The 20859-nt window shown below is 38.2% G+C and overlaps 1 protein-coding gene across 4 annotated transcripts in view; it reads left to right on the top strand.

Annotated features, from left to right (window-relative positions):
• SFMBT1 (Scm like with four mbt domains 1) overlaps positions 1 to 20859 on the top strand; it is a 142049-nt gene that overhangs the window by 76328 nt on the left and 44862 nt on the right. For all 4 annotated transcript variants that reach the window (XM_049861834.1, XM_049861833.1, XM_049861836.1 and 1 more), the window contains exon 3: positions 10251 to 10345. In XM_049861834.1, the coding sequence (XP_049717791.1) occupies positions 10251 to 10345 (95 nt within the window). The remainder of the gene's footprint in view (positions 1 to 10250; positions 10346 to 20859) is intronic.

Genomic DNA, 20859 nt, shown 5'->3' with positions numbered 1-20859 from the left:
GATAGTTTTTGTTGCATATTGAATTCTTGGTTGGATATTGAATTCTTGATTGACAGTCTTTTTCTTTCTGGGCTTTTTGTGTGGCATCCCACTGCCTGTGGCCTCCATATTTTCAGATAAGAAGTCAGCTGTTAATCATATTGAGGATCCCTTGTATGTGATAAGCTGGTTTTTTTTTTTCTTGCTGCTTTTTTTGCTTGCTGCTTTGTCTTTGACTTTTGTCAATTTGATTATTGTATGTATAGGTACTGATTTCTTTGTGTTTATTTATTCTGCATGGAGTTCGTTGAACTTTTGGATGTTTATTATTTTTTTTAAATCAAATTTGGGTCAGTTTTAGCCATAATTTCTTCACATGTATTTTTTTTTTTCTGCACCTTTCTTTTTCTCCTCTTCTTCTGGAATTCCCATTATGCGTATGTTGGTTGTCTAAGTAGTGTCCCATGGGTTTATGAGACTCTCTTCATTTTTTTTTAAATTTTATTTGTTTTTTGTTAATTTTTTTTCCTCTTCTATTTCTCATAGTGGATAATCTCTGTTGATCTATATTTTTTCTTCTGTCAGCTCAAATCTGTGGTTGAGCCCCTCTAACAAGTTTTCAAATCAGTTATGGTACTTTTTGCCTCCAGAATTTTCATTTGGTTCATTTTTATTATTTCTGTTTCTTTGTTGAAATTCTCTATTTAGTGAGACATGATTGTCGCATTTTTCTTTAATTCTTTAAAGGTAGTTTCCTTTGGTTCTTTGAACATATTTAAAATAGTTTATTTAAAAGTCTTTCTTTTCAAGTACAACATCTAGGTCCCTCTCAGGGACATTTTCTGTTGGCTCTCTATTTTCCTGTGTATTGGCTATACTTCTGTTTCTTTGCATGTCTCATAATTTTTTGTTGTTGAAAACTGGACATTTAAGATAATATAGTGTAATGATTCTGCTGTCAGGTTTCACTCCCTTCAAGTTTTGTCATTGTTGTTGGTTTGTTAGTTTTTCTTGTAACTGCTTATTTGTTTAGTGACTTCCCTGTATTAATTTTACAGATTTTTGTGTTCCTTGCAGTGTGTGACCATTGAATTCTCTGCTAGCTTTTTTTTTTGAATTCCTTTTTATTTTTAAACCTGGCTTCCCATGGGTTATCCCTGGGTCCGTATAATTTAGTGGCCATCCTATGATCAGCTGGAAGATTCCCTTCAGTGCCTTAAACCAGTAAGTCTTCTATCCTTTGCCAAATGAATCTGTGTGTGAAAGCATGCCTTCATTCCTCAGGTAGTTTATAACTCAGCTTTAGCTTCCACTTCCTGCTTGCTCAGGGCCTCAAGGTCAGCCAGAGGTTAACAAGCATTTCCTTTTCCATTTCCATGTCTTTCCTGGGTGTGTGCACAACCCTGCACATGTGGACAACCTTCTAAATTCTGAAGAATATGTCAGTACTTTTCGAAGTTTCAAATGGCCTTTTAGCTCTACAGGTCTTCCTTTTAAATTTTTGATTGGGCTCTTGTTTGCTCCAGCTGAAATCACAGCCTTAGGTAACTGCAGTGTTACTAGCAGATTGCTTTCAGTAATGTCCTGAGAAGACTTTTTTTTTTTTTTAACGCAGTTGAGTTCTGAGACAAATTAAATAGCAACAATGTTCTGAGTATGGAGATTTTCTAGAAGCTTCTAATCTGGCCAAAATATAGACTGTGGTCTGGGGATGGAGCTCTTAACAGTATTGCAAAAGAGGTCTGTTTTCTCTGGTTGCTTGAGACTGCTGGCTTTTCATGGCTGTTGTGCCACTGAGCTCTGGGGAGAGGGATGAGAGATGGGAATAGGCTCAACTTACAATGCCACAGACCCTACTGTTCTTACCAAGGTTCAGTAGTTTATCTTGAATGGATGCTTTTAGTTTGTTCTCTGCCTTTTATTAATTTCCAGTGTTTTCAAATGGTTGATTTTCATTGTTTTGCCAATATTTTTGTTGCTTTTGTGGGTTCACTGAGGTACTGCACCGTTACAGGAGTGAGTATGTTTTCTTTTGTTTTAAATATTATTATTAACTCAGATTTAAATAAGCAATACACAGACACACACGTATATATTTGATGAGTTTGAATCCATTGCCTGTTAAACCAGTTGCCGTCAGGTCGATTCCGACTCATAGTGACCCTGTAGGACAAAGCAGAACTGCCCCATAGGGTTTCCAAGGCTGTAAATCTTCATGGAAGCAGACTGCCATATCTCTTTCTGGCAGAATGGCTGGTGAGTTCCAACCGCTGATCTTTTGGTTAGTAGCCAAAATGCTTAACCACTACGCCACCAGGGTTCCTTTGCAGTCATCATTTCATGATCACCTTGCCCCATCGTACACCAGTGGTAGCTGTTTCAAACTGGTCCCTGTGTTCTTTTGATGTCATCAGTTTTTGATGGCTTCCATGCCATTCTGGCACAGTAAGGTTCCTAGACACCTTTCGCGCATTTCCCATCCCAAATTTGCAATCAACCATTGCTCTGAGGAACTCTTTTTTTTTTTTTTTTAGTAGATGTGGTGTTTTGAGATCACAGTGTGGATTCTGGGGTACTCATTGATACTAGGTTGTCATTCCTTTTAGGCCTTCTCCATAGACACAGCTAGAAAATGCATGTATCTTGAAGTGAAAAGAAAATTGTGGTTTTTTAAAATTAATATTTATAATTTTAACTTAAAATTACAGAATTTTGTGTTTATATTTTTGTTTTGGAAAAATGTTGATTTTTAGTGATATTGATATCATTACTTAATTGTTTTTATCCTTTAATATACCTGCAATTATTTCAAAATACCAACACCAACATTTGAAATATAAAAACATAACAGTGTGCAGTTTAAGATTTCTTTATACTTCTTTTTGCCCCTAAATATATCCTTGTAGGGTTTGCATTGAAGCATGACTTAAAGGAATCCCTCTTTCTTTGTGGTTTTGCCACCAGCAGTTGGGCTCATTTGTTTCAAATTACTTTCAATTTTTTTAGAATTTTTTCTTTCTGGTTTGTGTTTCTAAATTGTGTAAAGTAACCAAATAGTTCCAAAGACAAAATTATATAACAAGGTATATTCCTACTTTCAACCTGATACTGTATGTCTTTTTTCTCCTTCTCCATATACAGTATCAGTTTTATTACTTTTAAGTTAATTTTTCCATTGCTCATTTAAAAAATATAAACAACTATGTATGAGTATTTAAATATGTAAATATTTATACCCCCCCCCCCCACCTTATAGAGGAGCCCTGGTGGCATAGTAATTAAGAGCTTGGCTGCTAACCAAAAAAGTTGGCAGTTTGAATCCACTGGCCAGCTGCTCCTTGGAAGCCCTAGGGAACAGTTCTACTCTGTTCTGTAAGGTCGCCATGAGTCGGAATCATCTCGATGGCAATGAGTTTAGTTTGGTTTTTGGCTCCTTATAGAAAATGTAGGGATAAAATGAAAACTGCTCTATAGTTTACTGTTTTCACTTAATAGATTCTAGAGATTATATTTCACTTCAATATGTAGAGATGGACCTCATTTCTGTTTATAGTTGTATGGTACAGCGTTGTGTGGATGTAGCATAGTTTATTCAACCCGCTTCCTATTGATTGACATTTGGGTTGTTTCTAGTCTTGGTATTACAAATACTGATGCAAGGAAGAGCCTTGTAAATAAGTCTTTTTGTATTTTTGCCAGCATATCTTTGGGATTGGGATATGTAATTCTGCTAGATATTGCCAACTTCTCTTCCAGAGGGGTTGTATCATACATTACCTGTTTTTTAAGTACAGTCTCACCACAGAGTGTGTTGTCAAACTTTGGATTTTTTTCCGATCTGATCTATGAACATAGTTTTAATTTGCATTTCTCTTCTTATGAGTCAATTTGTGCATCTTCTCATATGTTTGAGGACAATTTGCGCTTCTTTTTTATAAACTGTCTTTTCATATATTTTACTCATTTTTCCATCAGATCATTAGTCTCGTTTCTTCTTGGTTTTTGGTAGTTTTCAATATATGAGAGATTTTAGTCCTTAGTTCATCATTTTTACTGTTGTTTATTTTTAAATTAGCAAGCTTTTCGAGAGCTAGGTCCTTGCTAAGGGCCATGAATGCCTGATTCTGTTATGTTTTAGTAATAGAAATGGACTGTGTACTCAACTGTGCTTCTAGGATGGTCTCAGGGCAGTCTTTATTGGTTTGCTGTATTTCTAATGAAAAATTTCAAATACATAGAAATGTATGGAAAACAGTATAACAAACAGCCAGGTGCCTACCCCGTGAAGAGTTAATAAATGTTAATATTGCCCAATATTTGCTTCCATTCTTTTAAAGAAACAAAGCGTAATAGTTTAAGCCTTCTTTGTAGCTCCCTTCTAATCCTGGTTTGTTTTTCCCCCCGCCCCATCCCCAGGGGCAATACTGTTGAAGCTGATAAGTAGTCTTCCCATCCTTGTTTTATTAGTATACATGTATTTGTGAACATTGTACTGCAAAGTGTTGTTTTGAAACCTAAATTCTATCTTGCTGTACTTTTCATTCTGTACTTACTTTTTTCTGTGACTTTTTTTTTTTTTTTTTTTTTTAGGTTTATCTATGTTAGTATTAGTTCATTCATTTCACCTGCTGTACAGGCATACCTCATTTTATTGAGCTTCACAGATACTAAGTTTTTTACAAATTGAAGGTTTGTGGCAGCCCTGTGTTGAGCAAGTCTATTGGTGCCATTTTTCCAATAGCATATACTCACTTCATGTCTCTGAGTCACATTTTGGTAATTTTTGCAATATTTCAAACATTTTCACGATTATTATATTTATTATGGTGATCAGTGATCTTTGATGTTACTATTGTAATTGTTTTGAGGTGTCATAAACTGTGCCCACGTAAGACTGAACTTAACCGATAAATGTTGTGTGTGTTCGGACTGTTCCACTGACAGGCCATTGTCCTGTCTCTGTCCCTCTTCTCAGGCCTCCCTATTCCTGGAGACATGACAATAGCGAAATTAGGCCAGTTAATAACCCTACAATGGCCTCTAAATGTTAAGTGAAAGGAAGAGTCGCACGTCTCTCACTTTAAATCAAAAGCTAGAGATGATTGAGCTTAAGGTTAGCCAAGTAGTGAATGCAAAGGAAAAGCTCTTGAAGTAAATTAAAAGTGCTACTCCAGTGCACACATGAATGATAAGAAAGTGAAACAGCATTATTGCTGAAATGGAGAAAGTTTTAGTGGTCTGGATACAAGATCAAACCAGCCTTAGCATTCCCTTCAGCCAAAGCCTAATCCAGAACAAGGCCCTGACTCTCTTCAATTCTGTGAAGGCTGAGAGAGTTGAGGATGCTGTAGAAGAAAAGTCGGAAGCTAGCAGAGGTTGGTTCATGAGGTGTAAGGAAAAAACCATTTCTTTAACATAAAAGCATAAGGTGAAGCAGCAAGTTATCTAGAACATCTAGGTAAAATAATTGATAAAGGTGGCTACACTAAACAACAGATTTTCCATGTGGATGAAACAGCCTTGTATTGGAAGAAGGTGCCATCTAGGATTTTCATAGCTCGCAAGGAGAAGTCAGTGCCTGGCTTCAGAGCTTCAAAGGACCAGCTGACTCTCTTATTAGGGGCTAATGCAGCTGGTGACTTTAAGTTCAAGCCAGTGCTCATTTACCATTCCAAAAATTCTAGGGCCCGTAAGAATTATGATAAATCTACTTTGCCTGTGGTCTGTAAATGGAACAGCAAAGCCTAGATAACAGCGCATCTGTTTATAGCATGGTTTACTGAATATTTTAAGCCCACTGTTGAGACGTGCTCAGAAAAAAAGATTCTTTTCAAAATATTACTGCTCATTGACAGTGCACCCGGTCACTCTGATGGTGATGCACAAGGAGATGAATGTTGTTTTCATGTCTGCTAACACAACATCATTCTGCAGCCCATAGATCAAGGAGTAATTTCGACTTTTAAGTCTTATTATTTAAGAAATACATTTTGGGCTGTGGGGACTATAGTCTCGGGGAACACCTAACTCAATTAGCATAACAGTTCATAAAGAAAAAGTTCTACATTCTACTTTGGTGAGTAGTGTCTGGAATCTTAAAAGCTTGTGAGTGGCCTCTAAGATACTCCACTGATCTCACCCCTTCTTGAGTAAGAGAGGATGAAGAAAACTAAAGACACAAGGGAAAGATTAGTCCAGAGGAGTAATGGACCACAACTACCATGGCCTTCACCAGACTGAGTCCAGTACAACTAGATGGTGTGTGGCTACCACCATTGACTGCTGTGACAGGGATCACGATAGAGGGTCCCAGACAGAGCTAGAGAAAAATGTGGAACAAAATTCAAACTCACAAAGAAAGACCAGACTTACTGGCCTGACAGAGACTGGAGAAACTCCGAGAGTACGGCCCTTGGACACCTTTTTAGCTCAGTAATGAAGTCACTTCTGAGGTTCACCCTTCATCCAAAGATTAGACGGGCCCATAAAACAAAATGAGACTAAAGGGGCACACCAGCCCAGGGGTAAGCACCAGAAGGCAGCAGGGGACAGGAAAGCTGGTAATAGGAAACCCAAGGTCATGTAGGGAGAGTGTCGCCGTGTTATGGGGTTGTTAACCAACGTCATAAAACAATATGTGGACTGTTTAATGAGAAGCTAGTTTGCTCTGTAAACCTTCATCTAAAGTGCAACAAAAAAGAAAGACTAAACACTCTTAAGAATGGTTACTTAGCATTTGACAAACTCTAATGGAAAATCTACTTCAGAATAGCACCACTTTTAACCCCAATAAATATCAGAAAGCATATTAATTAAGAAAAAGAAAAAAGAAATACATTTCATAAGGCTGTAGCTGCCATAGTGATTCCTTTGATGAATCTGCGCAAAGTAAATTGAAAACCTTCTGGAAAGGATTTACCATTCTAGATGTCATTAAGAACATTTGGGATTCATGGGAGGAGGTCAAAATACCAACATTAATAGGAGTTTGGGAGAAGTTGATTCCAACCCTCATGGATGACTTTGAGGGGTCCAAGACTTCAGTGGAGGGAATAACTGCAGATGCGGTAGAAATAGCAAGAGAACTAGAAGTGGAGCCTGAAGATGTGACTGAATTGCTGCAATCTCAGGATAAAGCTTTAACAGATGAGCAGTTGCTTCTTAAGGATGATCAAAGAAAGTGGTTTCTTGAGATGGAATCTACCCCTGGTGGAGACGCTGTGAACATTGTTGAAATGACAACCAAGGATTTAGAATATTACATTAACCTAGTTGATAAAACAGTGGCAGGGTTTGAGATGATCGGCTCCAATTTCGAAAGAAATTCTGCTCTGGGTAAAATGCTATCAAATAGCATCGCATTCTGTAGAGAAATCTTTCGTGAAAGGGAAAGTGAATCAATGTGGCAAACTTCGTTGTTTTCTTATTTTAAGAAGTTGCCACAGCCACCCCAGCCTTCAGAAGCCACCACCCTGATGAGTCAGCAGCTATCAGCGAGCCTCCACCAGCAAAAAGATTATGACTCACTGAAGTCCCAGATGATGGTTGGTTAGCACTTTTTAGCAATGAAGTATTTTTTAATTGTTTTTTTAGACATAATGCTGTTGTAGACTTAATAGACTACCAAACTCATTGCCATCAAGTCGATTCCGACTCATAGCGACCCTATAGGAGAGAGTAGAACTGACCCATAGGGTTTCCAAAGGAGCAGCTGGTGTACTCAAACTGGCGACCTTTTTAATTAGCAGCCAGCCTCTTAACCACTGTGTCACTATGGCTCCTAATAGACTACAGTATCCTATAAACATAACTTTTATGTGCACTGGGAAACCAAAAAATTCGTGTGACGCCCTTTATTGAGATATTTGCTTTATTGCAGTGGTCTGGAACCCAACCTGTAATATCTCTGACGTATGCCTGCATAGTACTATTTTATAGTAGGATTACCATAATTTTTATCTATTCCCCTAGTGATTCTTTCCAGTTGTTGCTATTGCAAACACTGCAGTGGTAAGCATTTTTGTGTTTGTCTCCCTGTGTTTGTGTGAAGCCTGGGTTTCCCTAGAATGTTCTCATTTACCAGCTGTTGACTGAGAGTTTACCATGTGCCAAGCATTGTTCTGGGTAGTGAGGATACATCAGTTGGCAAAACAATGATCCTTGCTCTTACAGTTCACCTGAATTGGGATTATTAGATTGTGGAGTATTTGAATCTTTGCTCATTCAACAAATATTTACTGTCTCTACCATGTACCAGATACCTAAGAGTCTAAGTGACAGACATATAGGAGTGACCAAAAGAAAGTTCCTGCCTTCATGAAACCTATGATCTAATGGAAAAGAGAAACAGACATATGGTATACTGTCAGGTAGGAGTGAATGCTATGAAGATATTGAAAGCAAGGGCCTGGAATTTCTGTTTTAGGTGGATGCTGATGAAAGGACTTTTTGAAGAGGTGACATTTGAGTAGAGAGTTGAATGAAATGAAGGAGTCGGTTACTCTGGGGGAAGAGTCTTTGAGGGAGCAGCAAATGTGGAGGCTTCGAAGAAGGCACATGATTAGAGAAGAATGGCAAGGAACTGTTACCTGAGTGTAGTGAGCCACAGGAGACTGGTTGGGGTTGAGGTGGAAGGGTAGGTAGCCAGGGGCAGATCACATAGGGCCTTGCAGTCTCCCAGGATTTCAGATTTTATTTTAAGTGTGATTGAAATGTGAAAATATTATGGTTAGGGCTTGGACTAGGGAGGCAGCAAAAGGTATGTTAAGAAGTAATTAGATTTGAGATCTTTTAAAGGTGTAGTACCTACTGAATTTCCTAATGGATTGGATATAAGGTATTGTAAAGATCAACTCCTACATCTCTGACACCAACTATTAGGAAATCACTACAGTCTATCCACTTCTCACACCAACTAAATGAAAGAATTCAATCAATTCTGTTCAGTTCTAACACCAGCTTGCAGTACTTCTTCCTCTGACCTTAACCACCAGAGCTAGGCCAGATCTTGTTAAAGGGCACAGCCATTTAGACTGCTAAGTTTGCCCAGGACCTCAGAGACCAGCCACAAACTTGAGGATTGCCACAAGACCCTCAATTTTGATCTGCTGGCTACAAATTCAGGAGTTTCTCACTCTCTACTGAGGAGCCAGCCATAAGCTTAGGAGTTCCCATGGTCCCCCCTCACTTCTGACCTGCTGGCTACAGATTCAAGGGTTTTCTCTGCTCCTGTAGGATACCAGCTAGAAGCTCAGGAGTTACCAAGCCCCTCTCACTTCTGACCTGCTGTCTCCTGCTACTCCCTGAGGTTCAGTAATTTGCCAGAATGAATCACAGAACTCACAGAAATCGCCACACTTAGGATTACAGTTTTACTATAGCAAAAAGAATACAAATGAAGAGGTGCTGAGGGCAAGACTGGGAGGGTTTCTACTGCGCAGCTTCCGTGTCCCAAAAAGGGACTTGATGTTCTCCTGCATGCATTGATACCTATCACCAACCAGGAAGCCCCTGGAGCTTCGGAGTCTAGAGCCTTTACTGGGGCCTTATCATGTAGGCATGATTGATTGAATTGTGCCCCCCGCTCCACCTCCGAGGTCAGGTGATAACACATGGTGAATCTTTCTGATATGGCCAGCCCCCACCCGAGTCACCTCATTAGCTTAACTTCTTAGGTAGATGTGGTTTGGAGCCCTCATCTAGGAAACCTCAGTCACTGGGGAAATTCCAAGGTTTTAGAGGTTATCTCTCAGGAATCAAGGGCAAAGACCAAATTCTTTGGGTAAAGTTAACCCTATAGGTGTGAAAGAAAGGAACAAAATCAAGAATAACTCCACAGTTTTGGGATTGAGACAAAATATTGACTAGTGGTATAATTTACTCGGATAATACTAAGGCAGATCAGGTTGAAAATTTAAGTTTGATATGCCTATTAAATATCTCAAATACATGGCATTAGAAGCTAAATCACACTTTAAAATGATTGTAGTAGTTTACACTCAAACCAGCTTTACATGATCCATTTGGGTTACCTCCAGATAGGACCCTAGCAGGCAACAGCCTGGCATAGTACTGTGTTGCTGTGGTTCGTTAAAATCAATGCCTGATGGGAACCTATCGTTTAAAAAGAACTCTTAATTCTTTGGTGTAAAATCAATCAACTTAGGGTGAACTGAATTCTGTAAGTTAGGTTTACTAGCTTATGCTTTTGTACCTTGAATTTTCTTTGATTGGGCTCACCTGTTTTTGTTTTGTTTGCTTTTTAATTTCAGATACTGGGTCTGGTGTGGAAGAAGTGGAATTAAGCTGGGAAGATTATCTAGAAGACACAGGGTCCACAGCAGTTCCCTATGGGTCTTTTAAACATGTAAGCAATAATTGCGTTTGTTTTACTGGTTTTATCCCTTTCCTTTGAATCCTATAGCATTATTAGAGAGTTTAGAGTTGCTTTAAGTTGGAGCGCTTGAAAACATTAGAATGTTTTTCTCTTTTCCTTCCCTCTACTACCTTCATTATGAAAAAAAAAATTTACAAAATTACAAAAAATTATAATTTTTTACAAATTTTTTAAGTTTTTCAAATTTGTAATATTTGATCACAGCATATAGTGAAGGGTTGCCATATACAGTGAAAATCAAGGAGGGGTGCAGGAAGATGCTAAGAAGGGATAACTGTGGCTAGCAGATCACAGACAAACCTGGTAGGACTCAAATCTCCGCTCTCTTGTTTGGGACAATGGAGATGGATGTGCAGGCTGCTGGCTAGGGTTTTATAGGCCCTACTTTGAAACAAAGGCTTGATAAGAGGGAAGTCTGGGCTGAAAAAAGAATTACATAAACCAGATTTGCAGGGAGAAAGGGTCTAAGAGAGTGAAAAAGCCTTCCTCATGGTACATGCCTGGTGATGGATTAGCACCCACTATGAGACAGGAACTAAGGCCTACCTGGATCCTCTAGAACAAAAGCTTTAAGCCGATGGGGGAAAGGATGCAAACTCTATCTGTCCTAGGGTATAGGTGAAGATCTATTGTAGTGAGGGGAACAGAAAGAAAGAAGGGAGGGAGGGAGGGAGGAAGGAAGGAAGGAAGGAAGAAAGAAAGAAAGAAAGAAAGAAAAGACTTTTTTCTGGGAGAGGCACAAGAATACATCATGGGCCAAAAGCATTACTGATCCCCTACAGCTGGGGGAGGGATAAGATCTCTCAGAGTTCCCACTCCCAAGACCCAGGGACTCAGAGCCTATCTAAGATGAGACTGAACCTCAGAGAATACCCCTCCTCTCATGCCCTTAACTACCAGGTTAGAAGGTCTTGAGCAAGAACAGTATATTGCTGGGGAGAGGCAGCAACATGGAGAGAGACCTTTTCTGAGGGCAGGTACAAAGAGAAGACCTAAAGCTGAGGGTGAAGCAGAATATACTGAGAAAAACTCTCTGGTAAAGGAGCCTACATCCTAAACAGTAGATAATGCTACAAGAATTTGAAATCTGTGGTATACTGTGAATAACCATAGCAATAATAACACTCAAATCCAGCTCCACTTCTAATTAGATTGATTCAACCCACTCCTCTCCCCATATGAAAACCTGAAAAATGAAGAAACTACCCCATTTCTAGGCATAAATACTATGTACCTCAATTCTGCACCGTATGCTTAGCTTTCAGCCAGAAAATTTGAGGCACATAAAGAAGCAAGAGAAAAACAGCACATTGTTAAGAGACAAAGGAATAAACATAACCAGACTCAGATATGACCCAGATGTTAGAACTGTTAGGAAATTTGAAATAACTATAATTAACATGTTGACAGCTCTAGTAGGATAGGTGGGAAACATGCATGGACAGAAAGGGAATTTCAGCAGAGTTGGAAGTTATTAGAAAGAACCAAATGGAAATAATAGAAATGAAAAACCACGGTAACAGAGATGATAAATGCCTTTCATAGAATGATCAGCAGATCAGCAAATTTGAAGATAGATCAATAGAAACTACCCAAACTGAAATGTAAAGATAAAAAAGAGAAGACACAGAGCAGAATACTCAACAACTGTGGGACAATATCAAGAAGTCTAACATATATGTAATTGGAATCCTAGGAAAAGATATTTGAGAGATAATGGCAGAAAATTTTCTAAAGGAAAGAAAGACATCATACCACAAATTCAAAAGAGGCTCAGACACTATAAAGCTGGATAAATACTAAAGAAATGCACAAAGAGACAAAATCCACCTAGGTACATGATTTTGCTGAAAACCAAAGTGGGAGAGAAAATCTTGAAGGCAGTTAAAAAAACAGCACAATACAAACAAAGGAACAAACAATAATTATAGCAAATCATGGAAGCCAGTAGACAGTGGAACGACATCTTTAAAGTATTGAAAGAAAAAAGCTTGTCAATCCGGAATTCCATACCCAGCAAAAATTTCTTCCCAAAATGAAGCAGAAATAGACTTTTTCAGGAAAATAAAAACTGAGAGAATTAATCACCAGGAGACCTGCCCTGCAAAAAAAATATTAAAGGGGAGGGTGCTGGGAGGGTGACAGCATGAGCAGGTCTAGGGTTCCAACCCTTCCCACAAAACCACCAACAAAAGCAATTATAAATCTATATCCTGTAAGAGCCCTGAAAATGTAAAAGATGGCAGCAAGGAACTGCAAACTGAAAAAAGATAAAGATGGATTTCAAATGGTAGAAGAACTTGTGTGCTAAGAAGGGCACACATCTCTGGCTCTGAAGGAAATAGGGCAGGTCTTCCTTGTGGACTGTTCAGGGTATATGTCCTCACTGGTCTGGGTGTGGCTTGACGTTCTGGGGCCTTGGTATGGCCTGAATGATAAATCTCACAGAGCGGGGGAGAAAGCAGTGAGCAGGGACTGAAGGGTGTGCCTGGCTGAGGGCACATTGATCAGTGTGGGTTTTCAGATTGGTTTAAGAACTGCTGAAGAACTGAGACCTCGATCTGGCTTGAATCAGAGATCTCACAGGCTAAGGGTGGGAGCAGTGAGCGAAGTGGGAAAACTACCCCCATCTAAGTGTTTTGTCAAGAATTAGTGATTTTGAACACACCATGTATATGGAGGAATTGAGAAAGCTAACACATTGAATACTCTGATGTCCCAGATTCAACAAAAAATCACAGGGCACACAAAGGAATTTGAAATGATGACCCACGCAAAAGAACAAGGCAAAGGGAAAGAAATCATCCCTTTGGAAACCCGGATAATGAACAGATTGGAAAACTATAATACAATGATATTAAACAAACTAAAAAAAAACTAAAGGAAATTCAGAAGACAGTGCATGAACAAATGAGAACATAAAGAAATAGACAATAGAAAAAGAAATCAAGTAGAAATACAGGAACTAAAAGATATAATAACTGAACTAAACACTCATTGGTAGGACTTAGCAGCAGATTTGAGCTGGAAGAACCAATGAACTAGCGTGTAAAGTGATTGAAGCTGTGATGTCTGAAGATTGATGAGAGAAGGCTCAAGACTGCTGAACATAGCTTAATGGAAATGTGGGACACCATCAAGTGAACTAACGTATGCAAAATGGAAATCCCAGAAGGAAGTGAGAAAAAGAGAATATTTAAAGAAATAACAGAAAACTTTCAAAATCAGTTTACAAACGCAAGAAGTAAAGTGAACTCCAACTCAAAAGACATCCACACCAATATACGTTATGATCAAGCTCTCAAAAAGCAAAGACAGAGAATCCTGAAAGCAACAATGGAGAAGCAAATTGTCATATACAGAGGATGCTTAAGATTAAATGACAGTGTCCCCTGAGAAACCTTGGAGACCAGAAGGCAGTGGAATGACGTATTTAAAGTGCCAAAAGAAATAACTGTTATCAAGAATACTATGTCTGGCAAAACTGTCTTTCAAGAATGAGGAAAAAGTTAAGAAATGCCAAAATAAAAGCTGAGGGAGGTTGTTTTAGTCATTTAGTGCTGCTATAACAGAAATACCACAAGTGGATGGCTTTAACAGAGAGAAATTTATTCTCTCACAGTCCAGGAGGCTAGAAGCCCAAATTCAGGATGCTAATTCCAAGGGGAAGGCTTTCTCCCTCTGTCGGCACTGAGGGAAAGAAGGCCCTTGTCATCAACCTTCCCTGATTGAGAAGCTTCTCAGCACAGGGACCCTGGGTCCAAAGGGCGGCCTATTCTCCTGGCTCTTATTTCCTGGCGTTATGAGGTCCCCATGTCTCTCTGCTTGCTTCTCTCGTTTATATCTCACTCACTTTTCTTTTATATCTCAAAAGACATTGACTTAAGACACAACCTAATCTTGTAGATTGAGTCCTGCCTGTCTCGTTAACATAACTGCTGCTAATCCCACCTCATTAACATCGTGTAGGTAGGATTTGCAACACATGGGAAAATCACATCAGATGACAAAATGGTGGACGATCACACAGTACCGGGAATCATGGCCTAACCAGATTGATACACATTTTTGGGGAACACAGCTCAATGCATGACAGAGGTCATTACCAATAGACATGCCTTAACAGAAGATACTAAAGAGAGGCCTTCAGATAGAAAGGACACAGGACAGTAACTCTAAGCCATACAAAGGGAAAAAAGACCTCCATTAAAGGTAATTTTATGGGCAAATATTAGGGCCAGTTTAAAGGTACTTTTGGTTGATAATTCTAGTTGTTACATCATTCATGCTGTATAACGATAGGCATATTAAAATACTGTATTTTTATGCAAATAACGTGCACCCTCTGCATTTGTTTGCCGGCTGCACCCTCCACCCGTGACACACTATCACAAGCGCTGCTATGTCAGTGCTGTTCCACATGCAGCTGTAGAAACAATTAGCATAGCGTGTTTACGAAAATGCTCTGCAGGGGGAGGCTACGGCCGGCAAACAGATGCAGAAGGTGGATGTTATTAGTGTAAAAATACGGTAAGTGTGAATTTATGTTACAGGGCACATGTTGTATAAAGATGTAATAAGGTCATGACAACAACATAAATGGGTGGGGAAGGAGAAGCAGTACAGAGTTTTAGTATGTTACTGAAGTTCAGTTGGTGTCAATTTTAAAAGATCATTATAAATGTAAGATGTTATATGTAATCCTCATGTTAACCATAAATATCTAAAAATATATATACAGAAAAGGGAAAGAGAAGGGAATTGAAATGGTCCAGCCTAAAAAAATAATCAACAGACACAAATGTTGGCAGTACTGGAAGAAATGAGGGCAAAGAAGGTATAAGAGCCAAAAAAACAAATAACAAAATGGTAGAAGCAAGTGTTTCCTTATTGGTAATTACCATCAGTGTAAATGGATTAAATGATTAAAAGCCATAGTGGCAGAGTGGATAAAAAAATAATCCAAGTATATGATGTCAATAAGAGATTTAAAAAAAAAAAAACCCAGTGCCGTCAAGTCGATTCCAACTCATAGTGACCCCATAAAACAAAAAGGTTGAAAGCGAAAGAGTGGGGAAGAAATCCTCCATGCAAATACTAACCAAAAGAGATCTGGGGTGGCAATTTTAATATCAGACAAAATAGACTGTAAGTCAAAATTTTGTTAAAAGAGACAAAGAAGAATCAATTCATGAAGACAGTATAACAATTATAAATATATATGCACTTAACATCAGAGCCTCAAAATATATAAAGCAAACACTGACAAAATTGAAGGAGTAAATAGACAGTTCTACAGTAATAGTTGGAGGCTTTAATATACTGCTTTCAATAATGGACAGAACATCTATAAAGTAGGTCAGTAAAGAAACTGAAGATTTCAACAATGCCTTTAACCAGCTAGACCGAAGTCCACCCGACAACAGCACGATGTATACGTTCTTCTCCAGTGTACGTGGATCATTCTCCAGGATAGACCATGTGTTAGGTCACAAAACAAGACTAGATAAATCTAAAAAGATTTAAATCACGCAAACCATCTTCTTGGATCATGATGGAATGAAACTAGCAATTAATAACAGAAGGAGAACTGGAAAATACACAAATACGTGGAAATTAAAGAACATACTATTAAACAACCGGAGCCTTGGTGTCATAGTGGTTAAGAGCTCCGCTGGTAACTATCAGTTTGAATCCACCAGCCGCTCTTTGGAAACCCTCTGGGGCAGTTCTACTCTGTCTTACAGGGTCGCTAGGAATTGAATCAACTCAACGGCAACAATTATTTAGCAACCATTGGGTCAAGGAAGAAATCAAGAGAAAAATCAGAAAATATTTAGAATTGAATGAAAGGAAAAGCACAACATACCAAAACTTATGGGATGCAGTGAAGGCAGTGCTTAGAGGGAAATCTATAGCAGTAAGTACCTACATTAAAAAAAAAGAAAGATCTCAAATCAACAACCTAACTTGACAACTTGAGGAACTAAAGAGAAGAGCAAACAGAGCCCAAAGCTACCAGAAGGAAGGAGATAACAGAGATCAGAGCAGACAAGGTGAAATACAGCATAGAAAAACAATAGCGAGAATGACGAAACCAGAAGTTGGTTCTTTGAAAAAATAAATAAAATCGACAGACCTTTAGCTAGAATAAAAGAAGAGAAAAGATGCAGATATCTAAAATTAGAAATGAAAAGTGGGGACATTACAACCGACCCTCCAGAAATAAAAAGGGTCATAAGAGAATACTATGAACGTTGTCACCAAGAAATTAGATAACTTAGATGAAATGGAGAAATTCTTGGAAACACATAAACTTCCTTAATTGACTCAAGAGGAAATAAATCTCAACAGACCCATAACAAGTGAAGAGATTGAATTACTAATCAAAAGCCTCCCGACAAAAAAAAGTCCTGGACTAGATGATTTCACTAGAGAATTCTCATAGACACTTATGGAAGAAGTGACTCCAATCCTTTAACTTTCCCCAAAAATAGAAGAGAGGGAAACACATCTTAATACCAAAGCCAAAGACACCACAAGAAAACTACAGACCAATATACACCATGATCAAGTGAGATTTATCCCAGGAATGCAAAGGTGGTTCAACATTAGAAAATCAACCAACACGTTACATTGGTAGAACAAAGGAAGATAACCATAGATCATTTCAAGTAAGACAGAAAAGGTATTTGACAAAAATCCAACACCTTTCATTTTTTTTTTTTTTCGTTATTATAAAACACCCAACAAGCTAAGAATAGAAGGGGAATTCCTTAATCTGATAAAGGACATTTATGAAAAACCAATAGCTAATATCGTACTTTTTTGGGGGTGGGGGAGAACCCCTTGGCTGTCGAGTCGCATAGCTAATATCATACCTGGAAATCCTAATGGCGTAGAGGTTAAGAGCTGTGGCCGCTAACCAAAAGGTCGGCAGTTTGAATCCACCAGGTGCTCCTTGGAAAATGTATGGGACAGTTCTACTCTGTCCTATAGGGTTTCTATGAGTCAGAATCGCCTCTACAGCAATAGGTTTAGTTTGGTTTTTTGGTTAATATCATCCTTAATGGAGAACACTGAAAGCCTTCCCCGTAGGACCAGGAACAAGACAAGTATTCCTGCTCTCACCACTGCTATTCAGTACTGTACTGGAAGTCCTCGCCAGAGCAATTAGTCAAGAAAAAGAAATAAAAGTATCCAAATTGGAAAGGAAGAAGTAAAATTATCTCTTTTCACAGATGACATGTTCCTAAATTTGGAAATACCAAAGAAAGAATCAACAAGAAAGCTGCTAGAGCTAATAAATGAATTCATCAAAGTGGCAGGAAATAAGATCAACACACAGAAGTCCGTTGGATTTCTGTACATCAGCAAACAATGTTCTGAAAAGAAAATTAATTCCATTTACAGTAGCAGCTAAAAGAATAAAATACCAGGAATAAATTTAACCAAGGAAACAAAAGACTCATGGACTGAAACTGTAACACATTCGCAAAAGAAATTAAAGAAGCAGATCATCAGGCCTGACTTATGCTGTACCACTAGGTGGGTTTGAACCTCTGACCTTTAGGTTGGGAGTTGAGTGCAAACCATTAGCACCACCTAGGGACCTCATTAGTCATTAGAGAAATGCAAACAGCTTTACAACTTCACCTCCTACCAAGATGGCAGTCATTTAAAAAAAAAAAAAGGAGAACACAACAGGTTTTAGTGAGGGTGTGGAAACATTGGAACCCTCATGAATTGCTGGTGGGATTGTAAATGGTGCATCTGCTGTGGAAAACTGGTAATTTCTCAACAAGTTAAACACAGAATTACCATATGACCCAGAAATTCCATGTCTAGGTCTGTACTCGGAAGAACCGATAGCAAACAGATAGTTGTACACAGATGTTTATTGCAGCAGTATTCATAATAGCCAAAAGGTGGAAACACCCTAAATGTCCGTCAGCAGATGAATAAACAAAATGGGGTGCATACATTCAGTGGAATATTGTTGTAGTTGCAGTTGAGTTGGCTCTGACTCACTTTGACCCCGTATGTAATAGAACAAACCGTTGGCTCATCCTCTGACATCTTCACGATCGCTGGCCCTCAGCTTTGCCAGACATGATGCCCTTCTGTAGCAAATTGTTCCCTCCTGACGATGTATTCAAAGTAAGCAAGTCAAAGTCTTAGACAGTACTCTGGGATCCATAGGGATTTAATTGGCTAATTTTTGGATGTAGATTGCCATGCCTTCTTAGTCTGGAAGCTCTTCTGGAGACTGGCCACCGTGGGTGATCCTGCTGGTATAATACTGATGACGTAGCTTCCATCACTGTAATAACTCATAGACCATAACAGTATAATGAACTGATAGGTGGTGGAATGGATTATTGCTTGACTATAAAAAACAAAACAAAACCCATTGCTGTCAAGTTGATTCCAACTCATAGTGATCCTATAAGACAGAGTAAAACTGCCCCTGTAGGGTTTCCAAGGAGTGGCTGGTGGATTTGGACTGCCGACCTTTTGGTTATCAGCCTGGGCTCTAAACTACTGTGTCACCAGGGCTCCGACCATGAAGAGAAGTAAAGTCCTGGTACGTGCTACAATATGGATGAACCTTGAAAACTTTGAGCTGAGTGAAATAAATCAGTCACTAAAGAACACATAGTATGATCCCACGTATATGAAATATGTAGAATAGGCAGACGTACAGAGACCAAAGTTTATTAGTGGTTACCAGGGACAGGAGGGAGGGGGTAAGTGAAAGTCATTGCTTAGGGGACACAGAGTTTTTGTTAAGGGTGATGGAAAAATTTGTAAATGTATAGTGGTGATGGTTATACAACATAGTGAACATAATGTCACTGAATTGTACTCATAAAAAAATGTTGAATTGGCAAGTGTTTCGTTATATATATTTTTAACAATAAAACATAATAAAAGAAGTTCATAAGAAGGAATTTGATATTAGATAGAAACTTGGATCTTAAGAAAGAATGATAGAAATGGCATAAATGAAAATAGATATAAATTTGATTTTTTCCTTATTTTTAATATTTCTAAAAGATAACTGTGAAGCAAAATTAGCAATGTATTGTGTGCTTATAGTGTATGGAAAAATAAAATACATGACTATAGTAGTATAAGAATGGGAGGGAGGATTTGGGGGCATATGGTTGTAAGGCTTCTGTGCTCCATGTGCAGCTGTATACTGTTACTTGTAAGTAGCCTGCAATTAATTAAAGATGCATATCTTAGACCCTTGAGCAACCATTAAAATTTTTCAAAATAGAAGTAAAAATAATAACCCAATAGTTAAGATCAAACAGAATTATAAAAAAATATTCATTGAACAGTGTTATGTGGCATCGAGTCGATTCTGACTCATTGTGACCCTATAGGACAGAATAGAACTTCCCCATAGGGTTTCCTAGGCTGAGATCTTCATGGGAGCAGATGGCCAGGTCTTTTCTCCCGTGAAGCTGCTGGTGGGTTTGAACCACTGACCTTTTTGTTAGCAGCTGAGCACTTAATCATTGTGCCACCAGGGCTGCTTCATTAGATAAAAGAAGACAGAAAAAGGAAAAAAGAAAAAATGAAGATGGTATAAATAGAAAACCAGTAGCAACATTTAGAGTTTAATCCAACCGCGTTAATAAATACATTAAATGTAAATAGCCTTAGCACACTACTTAAAAAACAGATATTGTCACATTTGATTAAAAAAAAACAAGGTCCAACTATGTGCTATTTACACAAACACAGCTTAAATATAAATATGTAGGTAAGTTTAAAGAAGAAAGATGGAGGAAGATATGCGATGCAAACACCGATCAGAAGAAATTATGAGAGGAAGTAGACTATAGAAAACAACTGTTACCAGGGATAAGGAGAGACGTTATATAATGATCAAAGGATCAGTTCATCAAGAAGACATTACAGCCCTCAATGTGTATGCATCTAACAACAGATTCAAAATACATGAAAGAAAAACTATAGAACTGAAAAGAAAACTACACAGATCTGCAGTTATAGTTAGAAATTTCAGTAGTCTTAGTAGTAGATAAAACAAGTATTCATAAGACCAACAAGGATTTAGAAGTCCTGAATAACACCATCAACCAACCTTATGTAGGTCATGTTTATAGAACACTCCACTTAGCAGCAGAATACAAAAAAAAAAATTTTTTTTTTTTTAGATGCATGTGGAAGATTTTACAAAATAGACCATATTCTGGATTATTATAAAACCTTAAAAAATTTAAAAGAATTGAAATCATGCAGATCATCTTATCAGACCATGTTAGAATCAAACTAGAAATTAATAATAGAAACATGTTCAAAAAACCCCCAAGTGTTTGGAAATTAAACAACACAATGGATCAAAGAGAAAGCACAAGGGAAATTAGAAAATATGTTTAATTGAATGAAAGTGAAGATACAGCATCAAAATTTGTGGGATGCAGCTAGTGCAGTGCTGAGAAAGAATA

Source organism: Elephas maximus, chromosome 20 (assembly GCF_024166365.1).
Source record: "Elephas maximus indicus isolate mEleMax1 chromosome 20, mEleMax1 primary haplotype, whole genome shotgun sequence".
Taxonomy (NCBI): Eukaryota; Metazoa; Chordata; class Mammalia; order Proboscidea; family Elephantidae; genus Elephas; species Elephas maximus.
The sequence above is the reverse complement of the archived record's forward strand: the minus strand, read 5'-3'. Positions and strand labels throughout refer to the sequence as shown.